A 17,197-nucleotide genomic window follows, 5' to 3' on the forward strand; every position below is an offset into this window, starting at 1 on the left:
ATTCAATGAATTTCTCAGCACTAACAAATTTCAAAACAAGTTTCATCCACCATCACTGGGTCATTACTTATAGGTGTCTCAACATTAACCATTCCAAAATAAACTTTGTCCACTGATTGTTCTTATCATTCAGTCATAACTTGCAAGTCATATCGACCAATTCATCCTTGTACTCATCACTTGGTTATACCACTTTTCAAGAATTGCCCCATTATATTCTCCATTTAATCACATCATATATCTTTCCAAATCATCTCTTTTAGGTTTCTACTATTTCTTCATTTTGTTACCACCATCATCTTAGATTTCTTTTCAAATGAATGCAAGATTCTTTTAAACACATATTCATTCATTCATTATCATTTCAAATCTTGACAAATACAATGCAATCAAGCATTTGCTCAATTCATTCTAGGGGTGTAACAATAAGAGAACACAAGGTGAATTATGGTAAAGATAATCAATGAAGATCTATTTTGGTACAAAACAAATGGGAAAGGAAATAAATTGGATACATGTCATTGGGATGGATGGTATGTCCAAATGATGAAGATTCAGACAATTCTCAACATTAATCTAGGATTTTTTTTTTCAAAAACTCATTCTATTTATTGTTAGAGTCATTTTGAACTTGGCGAACTTTACCCCAGTCTTTGAGGGATCTTCGGATGTCCTGGATCTTTTTCTACCAAAATCATCCTTTCAGGTTTTCAATTTGAATATCCTTTTTTTTCTCATTTTTTCATTCTTTCTTTTTTTTTTCATCATTTTTTTTCATCATCATTTTTTTTTCTCATTTTTCATCCATTGTTGATATCTTCCATACATCCAACTTTCGAGCAATGTAGCATGATTCCATTACTTCATCATGAGCATACCTTCGCTTAACATGTGATCATTCAAGTTGAGTATTCACACTTGATCCAAATGGACTTTTCAATATTGTAATGTAGGCCAAGGTGAGGGGTTATAAAAGAAATGGATATAATAGGCTCAAAACATGTATTAAAAAGGTTTAAAACCAAGGATCCTTTGATGTAACTTGACATTTTATCCCACATCATTTCACTACTTTTTTTCTCACACAAAGGATTCTCATTATTTTGCCCCAAATCATGCGTGGCATTTATGTGATTTTTTATTTTTTTTTGTTTTCTCACACAAACTTGTTTTTTTACCCCAAACAAAGGTTCACTCCTTTTGTGGTTTTTTGTTTTTTTTTTTCAAAAATTATCCTCTAGTGTAGAGGGTGATCCTTGGTTGGGGTTCTTCAGAAAAAGAAATCATAATAGGCTAAAATGGGGTAGCAATAAATGGCTTTTTGAATGGTAAAAGAAAGATGACCATTTTTCATCTCAATTGTGAATACTTTTCTTGAACATCATCTATTGAACAAAGCTCATGATCCTGTATAAAATATTACATATCTTCAAGACATATCTCTTTCACCTCTGGTAATGGCTTACTTTTTTTTTTTGCTCAAATCATCTCTTCATATTAATGTGGATGAGTTCTCAAAATTAAATCTCAGAATTATTGTTATCATTGTCTAAATATTCATCATCTGAAATTTAAGAATGGGAGTATAAAGTTATGAAAGGTAACAGAGCATGGAGTACTGGTCAAGTGAAAGAGAAAAATGTAATGAAATGCATTAATTTACCTTTATTAAGATGATAACAAGTGAAGTCATATTGCAAAAAAGAAATCTAACATTACTCAAAAAGAAATCTTAAAATGACAAAAAAAACTTTCAACCAGCCTTATCTCCATTCTTAAAAATTATCCCTCTATATGATCAGGTGAAGAATCTCTATTGATATCTTGCCCTTCAATTTATTGTGACTCTCCGAATCTTTTCTGTTCTTGACTTTCACTCAGAACGCTAACATTAGGTGTTGTTGCTTTTCCTTGATCAAAACTTACCATTCCATCATTGATCAACCGTTGTACCTTATGCTTTAAAGCAGTGCAATTTTTAGTAGAATGGCCAGTAATTCCATAGTGGTAGTCGCAGCGGACTGTAGGATCATACCACTTTGGATAGGGTGGTTTAAGTGGCTCCACATGACTAAGGGCAATCAAATGGCTATTATAGAGTTCTCGATATAACTTTGTATAAGTCATAGAGATTGGATCAAATACAAGTTTTTCTCGAGTAATCTGTTGTTCTCGTGAACCACTTGCTGGGTTAATAGGGCGAATTTGGGTTCTTACAGGAGCTTGAATGTTAAGGCTATATGTAAGATCTTGAGGGCTAAAAATTGATCGGTAGGTGGATGAATAAGGTGGTTGTGAGGGCTAGTTGGTATGGATAAGATGAAGCATTGTTCACAGTAAGATAGTATGGAGAGTAATCTGAGAGTAGATAGGGTTGATATCCCCTAAACTATCTGTCAAAGCCTACAGCTTGAGCTTTAGTCTGTTTCTTCTTGGGTGTCTTCTTGATTTCTTCTCCTTTCAGCTTGCCATTGTCTTCTTGATTTCTTCTCCTTTCAGCTTGCCATTCTCAATGATTTCGCCTGAGATTATCATGTCAGCAAAATTGTTTATGGCATTCCCTATCATCTCTTCATAATAGAGGGACTTCAAAGTATTGACAAACAATAAGGTGGTCTCATTTTCAGTCAAAGGAGGTTGCACTTGAGAAGCAATATCCTTTCACCGTTGGGCATATTTTTTGAATGATTCAATTGCTTTCTTATTCATATTCTGTAAAGAAAGATGATCAAGGGCCAAGTCTATTATATGCTGGTATCGACTAATGAAAGTATAAGCCATATCGCTCTCAGAACCAATACGATTCCTGTCTAACTGGACATACCACCTAGCAGTAGAGCCAGTGAGGCTATCTTAGAATGCATGCATCAAGAGCTTTTCATTATTGGCATGGCTAGTCATTTTTTGACAATACATAGTAATGTGAATTTTTAGACACTTTGTACCATCGTATTTTTTGAACTTCAGCACCTTGAATTTGGAAGAATAACCACATCAAGAACTAAACAGGGCCCAGCAGCATCAACTGAGCTATAAAAACTAACTCCCTCCACTGTTCGCAGCATTTTCTCTAACATGTTCATCTTCTATTCAACTTTTGAGGCTTCTAAAGTTCTCTTCTCCTTAGGCCTCAACTTTTCTTCTAGATCATCCAAATTAGGGATTGATATTGGTTCTACTACCTTTTCAGTAAAGATAAAAATTTTCTTTGATTCGAAGCTGATGGTATTCTGGGATATGTGTACCCTATAGGATAGGTGAACCGCTGTGGTGGTAAACCTTGTACAGATTAGGCTTGATGTGGCTCGAAACCAGGAGGGCACAATGGGTCATCCTCTTCCTATTGGCTAGCATTCTCCTCTATTGCCTTTCCTTTGGTTAGCTTGTTCAAAGCTTCTAATATCTTATTCAACTCTTCTTCTAACTTCTCTTGAGCTTTCTCTAATCTCTCAAAATGATTGAAATTTTCTTATTCCATTTGCCTGGCTTGAGCTCTTGTGTTGTATTGATGAGTGGAGTTGCTTGGTGGAGCTATCCTTGAACCTCTAGCACCACAATTATGATTAAAAAATGCTATGCTATGCTTTATGTATGATGCGTTGATGCACGAATGAAATGTATATTTTTCTGAATGAAATCTAATATGAAATGGATGCAAATGATTGTGTTAAAACATGATCATGAAAATAATACAGATGCATAAAATTAGACAGACAACATAGTTAGTTTCATGGATGAAATAAAAGTGATGCTGATGCATAATGTTACATATGATAATGAAAATGATGCACAAAGTGAGACAATCAAAATGATTAGATAAACATCATTTTTGTCTCTTAATTTCAGGGATATCTATCATTGGGTAGAAAGGGCTCTATCCTAGGTTTAGGCACTTTTAAGGCTCACTATATGTGGTTTAAGGTCAAAGTCTAAAGGTTCTCAAATTGCTCCTTACATCTTTGTCCATCACAGACTAGTAAGGCACCCTAATCCTCACCCATTACAGGCTACAAGTGAAAAAGATTCAATTTGAGTGGGAGTATTTCGCTAGCCACTACGGAGGCATTAGACCTCATGAAAGCAATAGGTACTTTACTCCTTCCTAGAGGGACAGAGCTCGGGTATAGAGCTCATGTTATGCACATGCATATGAATGACATAATTAACAAGGTAAATAAACATGAATGAATAATAACACATATATACAAACAGGTTCAATTTTATTAGGCTTTTGGATAACACAAATTATTTGCTAGCCTGACTCTCAAAGTCTCCAGCGGAGTCGCCAAGCTATCATAACGTCTAGATCCAGGGATCTATCGCTAGACATTGACTTTTAAGGAGTCGCTACCAATCTTTTTTATCTAAGTACGATTGGTCACCTAAAGAATTTATCCTTTCAGGGAACACCTAAGTTTAAGGGCCCCTAAAAGAATAGGTTCAGGTCTACTAACCAGAACAAAGTTCGGGAGTTCGGTTACGTGTGAGGAAGGTTATAGCACCCTCACAACGCCCATCAAAAGATGGTACCAGCATAATTTTGTGTTATCCGATAAGCCTTAAAATTTTATCAAGTAATTAACTATTAGAAATTATTCTCAATTGACTCTAATACTTTTAGCAAAAAATTGATAAAATTCCCTCACCTCAGAAGTATGCAAGAAAATTACTGTTTCACTTGCAGAGGCTCCATCGTCGGATTATTTAAAGAAAAATCAAAATCAAAATCAAAATAAAAAGGAAGGAAAGAATGATTGTTTTTGTGCAGGAAAATTGATACTTTCAACTTTTCCCAAAAAAAATATTCTTTTGAAACTTTAATTTCGAGGAAAATTGATACTTTCAACTTTTCCTCAAAAATTTATTTTTTTGAAAATTTATTTTTAAGGAAAATTGATACTTTCAACTTTTTCCCAAAAATATTTTTTTGGAAACTTTTTTTTTCAAGGAAAATTGATACTTTCAACTTTTCCTCAAAAATATTTTTTTGAAATTTTATTTTTAAGGAAAATTGATACTTTCAACTTTTTCCCAAATATATATTTTTTTATTTTTATTTAAAGAAAATAGAATAATAAAACAAAATAAAAATGAGAAATAAAAAATAAATAAATAAAGAAAAGTAAAACAAAAATAAAAATAAAATAAAGATAAAGAACATTAAATAAACCTAATCTAATAAATATAAATAAATAAATAAATAAAATAAATTTAAAAAAAAAAAACCTAGAGCGGCTCGGAGTACGGCTCGACTCAAGGAAGAGAAATAGCTCGGAGAAGCGGCTTGTGACCTCGGCTTAGCTTGGCTATCGGCTCGAAGGAGGGAAAACACGCGCGGGTCACGAAGCGGGTCAACACTCGGGTCGGGTCAGATCTTGGTAAAACGTACGGATCATCTGGGTCACTTAAGGTAAAAACGGCATCGTTTTGGAAGGGTATATAAGGCTCTTCCCTTTGTTTTTCGATAAAAACCTTCTCCTCTCTCTCTCTCTTCTTTCTTTTTTCTCTCGTTTCTCTCTAAACGGTCGAAGAATTTCGGTTGAATGTTCACCGGATTCTGAAAATTTTCATCGGAATCTGGATTTTTTCATCGGAAGTTCGTCAGAAAGTTGGTCGATTTCTGGGATCCTTCATCGAAAATTAGGTAGCTCATCGAAAACTTCAAAGTTGGCTGGAATCATCGCCAAAAAATTCAACCTTTGCCGAAAAAATCATCGAAATTTGGAAATTTTTCAGAAATTTCCAGAAAAATTTTCGCCAAAAATCTCTAAAAAACTTATTTATGATTCTCACAGCTATTCTAATACTTCTCAACCTTCTTTTAGCCTTCAAAAACTCTTCTATACACCTTTTTTCTCTCAAATCAGTAGCTTTTTGCACACTATTTTTCTGTCTTCTATTCTGTTCCAGAGGGTCCCTTTTATAGGGATTGATCAGAAGAATTTCTGATCAATCCCAATTCCTCTTTAGATCGGGATTCAATCATTGAATCCAACATGGACTCTTCTGATTGAATCCCAATCCAATTTCCAGCCAGATAAATAAAAAAAATAAAAGAAAAAATCAAACGAAAATAAATAAGATAAATCAAAAAAATTAACAGATAAATTAAAATTAAATAACAGATAATTCCATAAATATTAACAGGAAAAAAAAAGAAGAAGAGAAAAAAAATAATAAAGATATATACATATTAATAAATACATAAATGCCTAAGATAAAAAATAATAATAAAAGAAAAGAAAAAAATATATATACATATATAAAATAATAATAATAATAATAAAAATAAAATAAAAATGTAAAATACAAAAAATAAAAATAAAAATAAAATAAAGAAAATAAAATATATACTTACCCATTTGGACCAGGCCCAATTGATCTGGGCCTAGACCAAATTGGGTGTCTACAAGTAGTAAATTAATTAATCATTGATAATTTTATAGTAAATTATTGCTAAATTAATAGTAAATCAATTAAAATTTTATAACAAATCATCAGTAATTTAATAATAAATCATCAACAATTTAATATTAAACCAATTATAAATTAGTAGTAAACCAAATATTAATTTGTAATAAATCATTGATAATTTAGCTATATATCATTGATAGTAGTAAATCATTAATAATATAGTTATAAATCAATAATAACTATTATTAATAAATTTTTTATACTTGAAGTTGGCAGGAATTGACCTCAGTTACTAACAGAAGCGAAACTAGAAATTTCATTTTGGGAGGTTAAGATAAACCTACCATAAATCTATTTAATAAAAAATTTAATGAAAAAATTATAAATTTGAATTAAACAATAATGTTATTGTATAAAAAGAAAATTATCTTGTACTAGAACTAAACTCATACTTTCCTACTGTAATCTATTGTTAAATATATGATGATACATATTTTATAAATAATTACTAAAAGTATATCATAAGTTATCAGAAAATTACTAAAATTACATTAAGAGGTTACTAAAATTTTGTTGAAGATTATAAAAATTGTATCAATAGTTACCGATATCGTATCAATAGTTACCAAAATTATATCATAAGTTACCAAAATTGTATTAAAATTACCAAAAGTTTATCAAAGGTTATCAAATTTTACTTATATTAATCAAAATTAAAATTAAATTATTAGTATTTATTATTATTATTATTATTATTATTATTATTATTATTATTGTTATTATTATTTTAGTATAAAAAATTATTTATTGACATGAATTTCTAAAGATAAGAATTATTGGTGTAGTATGCATGTATCAACTTCTAAAATATAATCTAATTTATATAATTAGCTGACAAGATTCTAGAAATGACATCAAAAGTTTATTAAAATTTTGTTAAAAATTATAAAAAATGTATCAATGATTACCAAAATTATATCATAAGTTACCAAAATTGTATTGAAGTTAACAAAAATTTTGCAAAAGTTATCAAATTTTATTTATATTATATCAAAATTAAAATTAAATTATTAGTATTTATTATTATTATTATTATAATATAAAAAGTTATTTACTTACATAAATTTATAAAGATAAGAATAACACATGCATTATGAATGTATCAACCTCTAAAATATAATCTAATTTATAAAATCAGTTGACAAAATTCTAGAAATGACACTAATTAATAATGCAAGAAAATTTTGAGTTGTAATTTTATTTTATTTTCTTGTTTCCTTTGATTCCTTTCTGATTAAATTTTATTATACAAATCTATCAAAAAAATCCAAATGAAGTCAAAAGCGGGCTTCTAAATCATCAGTCTTCGGCCCATAAAAGCTTATATAAAATGGAAATTAATGTTTAGTACATAAAAACATCTGAATTCATTGTTAAGAGACGAAAATGAATTCCGCAGCAAAGCTTTTAATCCTTCTCACAAGTTTTTTGTGCCTGTTTCTTCTCATAACTCTTTTCAAATTCCTTCACAAATATTGGTGGATACCTTTACGCATACAGTACGCATTGAGTTTACAGGGAATCAAAGGACCTCCATACGAATTCATCCATGGAAACAACAAAGCATCTGTCCAATTCAGAAAAGAAGCATTAAACAAACCTATGGCTGCCTTGACTCATGATATATTTCCCAGGGTGCTGCCTCAGTTTTACTCCTGGACCAACATATATGGTAAGATGATTCCGATGTTTTTCACTTGCAATATGTTTCTAACTTCAAATAAAAAAAATGAACCCTTTTTTTGGTTCTTTTATAAGGGAAGAATTATCTTACCTGGGAAGGAACTCAAGCTCAACTGGTAATTTCAGAACCAGAACTAGTCAAAAAGGTTCTGAAAAATATCGAAGGATCTTTTCCGAAAAAGAAGGCCGAAGGCTTTATCTATAAGTTACTTGGGGACGGGCTTCTGACAACCGAAGGTGAAAAATGGGCCAGGCAAAGGAAGTTGGCAAATCATGCTTTTCATGGGGAGAGCTTAAAAGTAAAACTTCGAACAAAGTCTATTTCGTACTGACATTTAAGAATTATGAATTAGTTTCTTACAGAATGGATGGTTGTGTTTGGCAGAGCATGAATCCAGCAATAATTGCTGCCATTGAGACAATGCTAGAGAAGTGGAAAGGCCAAGAAGGGAAAGAGATCGAAGTGTTAGAACAATTCAGGTTACTGACTTCAGAAGTTATATCTAGAACAGCTTTTGGCAGCTGTTACTTGGAAGGGGAGAAGATTTTTCAAATGTTGACTAAATTATCAATACTTGCTACCAGAAATCTTTATAAATCTCGGATTCCTGGCATCAGGTAAGTTAGTAAGTTAATTTGTAACGTTCTAATCTCACGTCGAGGCATTATAAAGATCTGTTTAAATATATGCAAATATTAAATCCATACTGTTTTTTTGAGATAAAATCACCAAACTTTCGAGTCAAATTGAATAATATCTTGGTCTGGTGTGGTCTTCACATGATTAATCTAGACTCTGGAGTTTGCCCCTGATTTCCAAATAGAAAGGAAATACCTAGAAGTCACTTGAGTGCAAAATCTGAAATATGACCACAAAGGATTTAGTTTTTCTCCTTTTCTCCATGTATACGGCTTATACCTTTGTTTGCTTTTGCAGCAAGATTTGGAAAACTACTGATGAAATAGAATCAGACAAGCTTGCTAAAGGAATACATGAATGTGTGATGGAAATAATTAAGAAAAGGGAAGAGAAAATAGTGACTGGAGAAGCTGACAGTTTCAGCAGTGATTTTCTAGGATTACTTGTAAATGCTTTTCATGATTCGGATGACAAAAACAGGCTCTCCTTAGAAGACTTGGTAGATGAGTGCAAAACATTCTACTTTGTTGGACAAGAAATGACTAAGTCCTTGCTCACGTGGACAGTCCTGCTTTTATCAATCCATTCAGATTGGCAAGAGAAAGCAAGACGAGAGGTGATCGAGGTATTCGGTGACAAAAATCCTCATTCTGATGGCATTTCCAAACTAAAAACTGTAAGCAAAACCGCAATCTCTGACGATTTCAATAGCGTGCATTACCAGCATTTAATAAATTATAAATTTATTTTGCTCACAGATGAACTTGATCATCTATGAAACCCTGAGATTGTATCCTCCTGTATTTGCCATATCTAGAAAGGTTGCAAGAGATGTTCAATTGGGAAAGCTCATTATTCCTGTTAATATGGAGATTATGATCCCGATCATAGCACTTCACCATGACCCTCAACTATGGGGTGATGATGTGCATCTTTTCAAACCAGAGAGATTCGCAGAAGGTATTGCCAAGGCTACCAAATACAATACGGCTGCATTCAGTCCCTTCTCATTGGGACCTCGATCTTGCGTGGGTATGGGCTTTGCAACCACAGAAACAAAGATTGCTCTCTCAATGATCCTACAACGCTACACTATTACTCTCGCCCCAGCCTATATTCATGCGCCATTTCCTCAATTTATGCTTCAGCCACAACATGGACTTCAAGTAATGCTTCATTCTTTACAGAGTGATGCCTAAAGTTTTTAAAGCAATAGCTGCTTCTATTAGTGTCCAAAATGGTAAAATAGTTATAATAAGTGAGAAACAGTTGTAAATGATGGTGTGATCAATGTACAACACACAGTTCTTACCAGCCATTTTTGGCTCCTAATTATGTATCAATTCAAGTTTTTAAATTGGATGATCCTTGACATGCTGTCAGAGCCTTTCAGTTTTAAATAATTTCTTCCTCTTTTCCATATTTCTTGGCCACTTACTGGCGCAGGGAACCGGGAAACTGGTGGATTTGTCGACTACTGTATCCAGAATGCCAGTTGCATGGCAATTGCAGTAAGAAGGAAAAGCAAAAAACTTGGCGGTTATTTGATCACCACTAAGCTGCACAACGATATCTGGCTCTTGGCCTAAACTTTTATTTTGGAGCTAGGGTAAACATACCATGAATCTATTCAATAAAAAAATTAGTGAAAAAATTTCAAATTTGAATAAAATAATAATGTTATTATATAAAAAGAACATTATCTCATATATTATTAATGTATTTTTAAATTTCATATTTCATAGTTATAAACATATAACAATATATTAGTAAATTAATAATAGGTTAATAAAAAAAGTGATAACTTAGTAGTTAATAATTGATAACTTAATAATAAATTAATGATAACTTAATAGTAAATTAGTGATAATGTAATCACTACAAGGGGTTTGGTTTTTAATAGCATTTTTTTAACTGTTTAGGGACGTTTATTATCGCCACCATAAAGTTGCGGTGTTTGCGAAAAAACGTCACACAAAGTGTTGTCGCCTATACATTCGTCGCTATAAATAATGACATTTTCGAAAAAATACCTCAATATTAGCAGCGTTTGTTTGTGAAGCACAGTCATTTTAATGGCGTTTATATCTTAGAGGCGCGGCTATTTTAATGACGTTTTTATGAGAAAAACGTAATTTTGCTGTAGTTAATAGTTAATCAGTTTCAGTTTAATAGTAATTAATTAATAAACTTAGTAATAAATAATAAATAACTTAGTAATAAATCAATAATAATTGTGTTATTAATCATTGAAAACTTAAAAGTAAATCAATATAATTTAGTAGTTGCTGATCATCAATAATTTAATAGTTAATCAATAAAATAACTTAATAGTAAATTATGAATAATTTAATATAAATAAGTTATAACTTGATAATGAATCATGGTTAATTTAGTAATAAATCAATGACATTTTTTAGTAAATAATAAAAAAAAATTAAGTAGTAAATCAATGATAACATAATAGTAAATCATTAATAATTTAGTGGTAAATAAATGATGATTTAGAAGTAAATTAATTAATTATTGATAATTTTATAGTAAATTATTGATAAATTAATAGTAAATCAATTAAAATTTTATAACAAATCATCAGTTATTTAATAGTAAATAATTAATAATTTAATAGTAAACTAATTATAAATTAGTAGTAAATCAATATTAATTTGTAATAAATCATTGATAATTTAGCTGTATATCATTGATAGTAGTAAATCATTGATAATATAGTTATAAATCAATAATAACTTAATTATAAATTATTAATAAATTTTTTATACTTAAAGTTGGCAAGAATTGACCTCGGTTACTACAGAAGCGAAACTAGAAATTTCATCTTGGCAGGTTAAGATAAACCTACCATAAATCTATTTAATAAAAAATTTAATGAAAAAATTATAAATTTGAATTAAACAATAATGTTATTATATAAAAAGAAAATTATCTTATACTAGAACTAAACTCATACTTTCCTACTGTAATCTATTGTTAAATATATGATAACACATATTTTATAAATAATTACTAAAAGTATATCATAAGTTATCAGAAAATTACTAAAATTACATTAAGAGGTTACTAAAATTTTGTCGACGATTATAAAAATTGTATCAATGGTTACCGATATTGTATCAATAGTTACCAAAATTATATCATAAGTTACCAAAATTGTATTAAAATTACCAAAAGTTTATCAAAGGTTATCAAATTTTACTTATATTAATCAAAATTAAAATTAAATTATTAGTATTTATTATTATTATTATTATTTTAGTATAAAAAATTATTTATTGACATGAATTTCTAAAGATAGGAATTACTTGTGTAGTATGCATGTATCAACTTCTAAAATATAATCTAATTTATATAATTAGCTGACAATATTCTAGAAATGATATCAAAAGTTTATTAAAATTTTGTTAAAAATTATCAAAATTGTATCAAAAGTTATCAAAATTATATCATAAGTTACTAAAATTGTATTGAAGTTACCAAAAATTTATCAAAAGTTATAAAATGTTATTTATATTATATCAAAATTAAAATTAAATTATTAGTATTTATTATTATTATTATATAAAAAATTACTTATTGACATAAATTTATAAAGATAAGAATTACATGTGTATTATGAATATATCAACCTCTAAAATATAATCTAATTTATAATATCAGCTGACAAAATTCTAGAAATGACACTAATGCAAGAAAATTTTTAGTTGTAATTTCATTTTATTTTTACTAAAATATAATTTAATTTATAATATCAACTGACAAAATTCTAGAAATGACACTAATTAATAATGCAAGAAAATTTTGAGTTGTAATTTTATTTTATTTTCTTGTTTCCTTTGATTCCTTTATGATTAAATTTTATTATACAAATCTATCAAAAAAATCCAAATGAAGTCAAAAGCGGGCTTCTAAAGCATCAGTCTTCGGCCCATAAAAGCTTATATAAAATGGAAATTAATGTTTAGTACATAAAAACATCTGAATTCATTGTTAAGAGACGAAAATGAATTCCACAGCAAAGCTTTTAATCCTTCTCACAAGTTTTTTGTGCCTGTTTCTTCTCATAACTCTATTCAAATTCCTTCACAAATATTGGTGGATACCTTTACGCATACAGTACGCACTGAGTTTACAGGGAATCAAAGGACCTCCATATGAATTCATCCATGGAAACAACAAAGCATCTGTCCAATTCAGAAAAGAAGCATTAAACAAACCTATGGCTGCCTTAACTCACGATATATTTCCCAGGGTGCTGCCTCAGTTTTACTCCTGGACCAACATATATGGTAAGATGATTCCGATATTTTTCACTTGCAATATGTTTCTAACTTCAAATAAAAAAAATGAACCCCTTTTTTTTGTTCTTTTATTAGGGAAGAATTATCTTACCTGGGAAGGAACTCAAGCTCAACTGGTAATTTCAGAACCAGAACTAGTCAAAAAGGTTCTGAAAAATATCGAAGGATCTTTTCCGAAAAAGAAGGCTGAAGGCTTTATCTATAAGTTACTTGGGGACGGGCTTCTGACAACCGAAGGTGAAAAATGGGCCAGGCAAAGGAAGTTGGCAAATCATGCTTTTCATGGGGAGAGCTTAAAAGTAAAACTTCGAACAAAGTCTATTTCGTACTGACATTTAAGAATTATGAATTAGTTTCTTACAGAATGGATGGTTGTATTTGGCAGAGCATGAATCCAGCAATAATTGCTGCCGTTGAGACAATGCTAGAGAAGTGGAAAGGTCAAGAAGGGAAAGAGATCGAAGTGTTTGAACAATTCAGGTTACTGACTTCAGAAGTTATATCTAGAACAGCTTTTGGTAGCTGTTACTTGGAAGGGGAGAAGATTTTTCAAATGTTGACTAAATTATCAATACTTGCTACCAGAAATCTCTATAAATCTCGGATTCCTGGCATCAGGTAAGTTAGTAAGTTAATTTGTAACGTTCTAATCTCTCGTCGAGGCTTTATAAAGATCTGTTTAAATATATGCAAATATTAAATCCATAATGTTTTTGTGAGATAAAATCACCAAACTTTCAAGTAAAATTGAATAATATCTTGGTCTGGTGTGGTCTTCACATGATTAATCTAGACTCTGGAGTTTGCCCCTGATTTCCAAATAGAAAGGAAATACCTAGAAGTCACTTGAGTGCAAAATCTGAAATATGATCACAAAGGATTAAGTTTTTTCTCCTTTTCTCCATGTATACGGCTTATACCTTTGTTTGCTTTTGCAGCAAGATTCGGAAAACTACTGATGAAATAGAATCAGAAAAGCTTGCTAAAGGAATACATGAATGTGTGATGGAAATGATTAAGAAAAGGGAAGAGAAAATAGTGACTGGAGAAGCTGACTGTTTCGGCAATGATTTTCTAGGATTACTTGTAAATGCTTTTCATGATTCGGATGACAAAAACAGGCTCTCCTTAGAAGACTTGGTAGATGAGTGCAAAACATTCTACTTTGTTGGACAAGAAATGACCAAGTCCTTGCTCACATGGACAGTCCTGCTTTTATCAATCCATTCAGATTGGCAAGAGAAAGCAAGACGAGAGGTGATCGAGGTATTCGGTGACAAAAATCCTCATTCTGAAGGCATTTCCAAACTAAAAACTGTAAGCAAAACCGCAATCTCTGACGATTTCAATAGCGTGCATTACCAGCATTTAATAAATTATAAATTTATTTTGCTCACAGATGAACTTGATCATCTATGAAACCTTGAGATTGTATCCTCCTGTATTTGCCATATCTAGAAAGGTTGCAAGAGATGTTCAATTGGGAAAGCTCATTATTCCTGTTAATATGGAGATTATGATCCCGATCATAGCACTTCACCATGACCCTCAACTATGGGGTGATGATGTGAATCTTTTCAAACCAGAGAGATTCGCTGAAGGTATTGCCAAAGCTACCAAATACAATACGGCTGCATTCAGTCCCTTCTCATTGGGACCTCGATCTTGCGTGGGTATGGGCTTTGCAACCACAGAAACAAAGATTGCTCTCTCAATGATCCTACAACGCTACACTATTACTCTCTCCCCAGCCTATATTCATGCGCCATTTCCTCAATTTATGCTTCAGCCACAACATGGACTTCAAGTAATGCTTCATTCTTTACAGAGTGATTTGTAAAGTTTTTAAAGCAATAGCTGCTTCTATTAGTGTCCAAAATGGTAAAATAGTCATGATAAGTGAGAAACAGTTGTAAATAATGGTGTGATCAATGTACAACACACAGTTCTTACCAGCCATTTTTGGCTCCTAATTATGTATCAATTCAAGTTTTTAAATTGGGTGATCCTTGACATGCTGTCAGAGCCTTTCAGTTTTAAACAATTTCTTCCTCTTTTCCATATTTCTTGGCCACTTACGGGTGCAGGGAACCGGGTAACTGGTGGATTTGTCGACTACTGTATCCAGAATGCCAGTTGCATGGCAATTGCAGTAAGAAGGAAAAGCAAAAAACTTGGCGGTTATTTGATCACCACTAAGCTGCACAAGGATTTCTGGCTCTTGGCTTAAACTTTTATTTGGGAGTTAGGGTAAACACACCATGAATCTATTCAATAAAAAAATTAGTGAAAAAATTTCAAATTTGAATAAAATAATAATGTTATTATATAAAAAGAACATTATCTCATATATTATTAATGGATTTTTAAATTTCATATTTCATAGTTATAAACATATAACAATATATTAGTAAATTAATAATAGGTTAATAAAAAAAGTGATAACTTAGTAGTTAATAATTGATAACTTAATAATAAATTAATGATAATTTAATAGTAAATTAGTGATAATGTAATCACTACAGGGTTTGGTTTTTAATAGCATTTTTTTAACTGTTTAGCGACGTTTATTAACGCCACTATAAGGTTGCGACGTTTGCGAAAAAATGTCACACAGAGTGTCGCCTATACATTCGTCGCTATAAATAACGACATTTTCGAAAAAATGTCTCAATATTAGCGGCGTTTGTATGTGAAGCACCGCCATTTTAATGGCGTTTATATCTTAGAGGCGCAGCTATTTCAATGACGTTTTTATGAGCAAAACGCCATTTTGTTGTAGTTAATAGTTTTCAGTTTAATAGTAATTAATTAATAAACTTAGTAATAAATAATAAATAACTTAGTAATAAATCAATAATAATTGTGTTATTAATCATTGAAAACTTAAAAGTAAATCAATATAATTTAGTAGTTGCTGATCATCAATAATTTAATAGTTAATCAATAAAATAACTTAATAGTAAATTATGAATAATTTAATATAAATAAGTTATAACTTGATAATGAATCATGGTTAATTTAGTAATAAATCAATGACATTTTTTAGTAAATAATAAAAAAAAATTAAGTAGTAAATCAATGATAACATAATAGTAAATCATTAATAATTTAGTGGTAAATAAATGATGATTTAGAAGTAAATTAATTAATCATTGATAATTTTATAGTAAATTATTGATAAATTAATAGTAAATCAATTAAAATTTTATAACAAATCATCAGTTATTTAATAGTAAATCATCAATAATTTAATAGTAAACTAATTATAAATTAATAGTAAATCAATATTAATTTGTAATAAATCATTGATAATTTTGCTGTATATCATTGATAGTAGTAAATAATTGATAATATAGTTATAAATCAATAATAACTTAATTATAAATTATTAATAAATTTTTTATACTTGAAGTTGACAGGAATTGACCTCGGTTACTAACAGAAGTGAAACTAGAAATTTCATCTTGGCAGGTTAAGATAAACCTACCATAAATCTATTTAATAAAAAATTTAATGAAAAAATTATAAATTTGAATTAAACAATAATGTTATTATATAAAAAAAAAAATTATCTTATACTAGAACTAAACTCATACTTTCTTACTGTAATCTATTGTTAAATATATGATGACACATATTTTATAAATAATTACTAAAAGTATATCATAAGTTATCAGAAAATTACTAAAATTACATTAAGAGGTTACTAAAATTTTGTCGAAGATTATAAAAATTGTATCAATGGTTACCGATATTGTATCAATAGTTACCAAAATTATATCATAAGTTACCAAAATTGTATTAAAATTACCAAAAGTTTATCAAAGGTTATCAAATTTTACTTATATTAATCAAAATTAAAATTAAATTATTAGTATTTATTATTATTATTATTATTATTATTTTAGTATAAAAAATTATTTATTGACATTAATTTCTAAAGATAGGAATTACTTGTGTAGTATGCATGTATCAACTTTTAAAATATAATCTAATTTATATAATTAGCTGACAATATTCTAGAAATGATATCAAAAGTTTATTAAAATTTTGTTAAAAATTATCAAAATTGTATCAATAG

The 17,197-nt window shown here is 29.8% G+C and overlaps 2 protein-coding genes across 3 annotated transcripts; both read left to right on the forward strand.

Moving 5' to 3' along the window:
- Positions 1-7,860: 7,860 nt before the first annotated feature.
- On the forward strand, positions 7,861-10,065 carry LOC111281476 (cytochrome P450 CYP749A22-like). Of its 2 annotated transcripts, XM_089761447.1 has the most exons (5): positions 7,861-8,146; positions 8,233-8,456; positions 8,543-8,775; positions 9,095-9,473; positions 9,556-10,065. In XM_089761447.1, the coding sequence occupies exons 1-5, from the start codon at positions 7,861-7,863 to the stop codon at positions 9,994-9,996; spliced, it is 1,563 nt and encodes a 520-aa protein (XP_089617573.1). In that variant the 3' UTR covers positions 9,997-10,065. The 2 variants fall into 2 exon arrangements, with proteins under 2 accessions (XP_089617573.1, XP_089617574.1); XM_089761448.1 differs by lacking the exon at positions 7,861-8,146 and having other exon boundaries at positions 8,334-8,451; positions 8,539-8,775.
- A 3,220-nt stretch (positions 10,066-13,285) lies between these two features.
- Positions 13,286-15,413, forward strand: LOC149518646 (cytochrome P450 CYP749A22-like). Its single transcript, XM_089761449.1, has 4 exons — positions 13,286-13,407; positions 13,495-13,731; positions 14,052-14,430; positions 14,513-15,413. The coding sequence occupies exons 1-4, from the start codon at positions 13,358-13,360 to the stop codon at positions 14,951-14,953; spliced, it is 1,107 nt and encodes a 368-aa protein (XP_089617575.1). The 5' UTR covers positions 13,286-13,357; the 3' UTR covers positions 14,954-15,413.
- The last annotated feature ends 1,784 nt before the right edge of the window (positions 15,414-17,197 follow it).

Source organism: Durio zibethinus, chromosome 5 (assembly GCF_047325235.1).
Source record: "Durio zibethinus cultivar Kanyao isolate XHJ-2024 chromosome 5, ASM4732523v1, whole genome shotgun sequence".
NCBI lineage: Eukaryota > Viridiplantae > Streptophyta > Magnoliopsida > Malvales > Malvaceae > Durio > Durio zibethinus.

Coding starts and splice junctions, on each gene's coding strand:
- LOC149518646 (XM_089761449.1), top strand. CDS start 13,358: ATGGGCCAGGCAAAGGAAGTTGGCAAATCATGCTTTTCATGGGGAGAG. Junction 13,408..13,494: donor TGCTTTTCATGGGGAGAGCT/TAAAAGTAAAAC, acceptor TGGTTGTATTTG/GCAGAGCATGAATCCAGCAA. Junction 13,732..14,051: donor TCTCGGATTCCTGGCATCAG/GTAAGTTAGTAA, acceptor TTGCTTTTGCAG/CAAGATTCGGAAAACTACTG.
- LOC111281476 (XM_089761447.1), top strand. CDS start 7,861: ATGAATTCCGCAGCAAAGCTTTTAATCCTTCTCACAAGTTTTTTGTGC. Junction 8,147..8,232: donor CTCCTGGACCAACATATATG/GTAAGATGATTC, acceptor TTCTTTTATAAG/GGAAGAATTATCTTACCTGG. Junction 8,776..9,094: donor TCTCGGATTCCTGGCATCAG/GTAAGTTAGTAA, acceptor TTGCTTTTGCAG/CAAGATTTGGAAAACTACTG.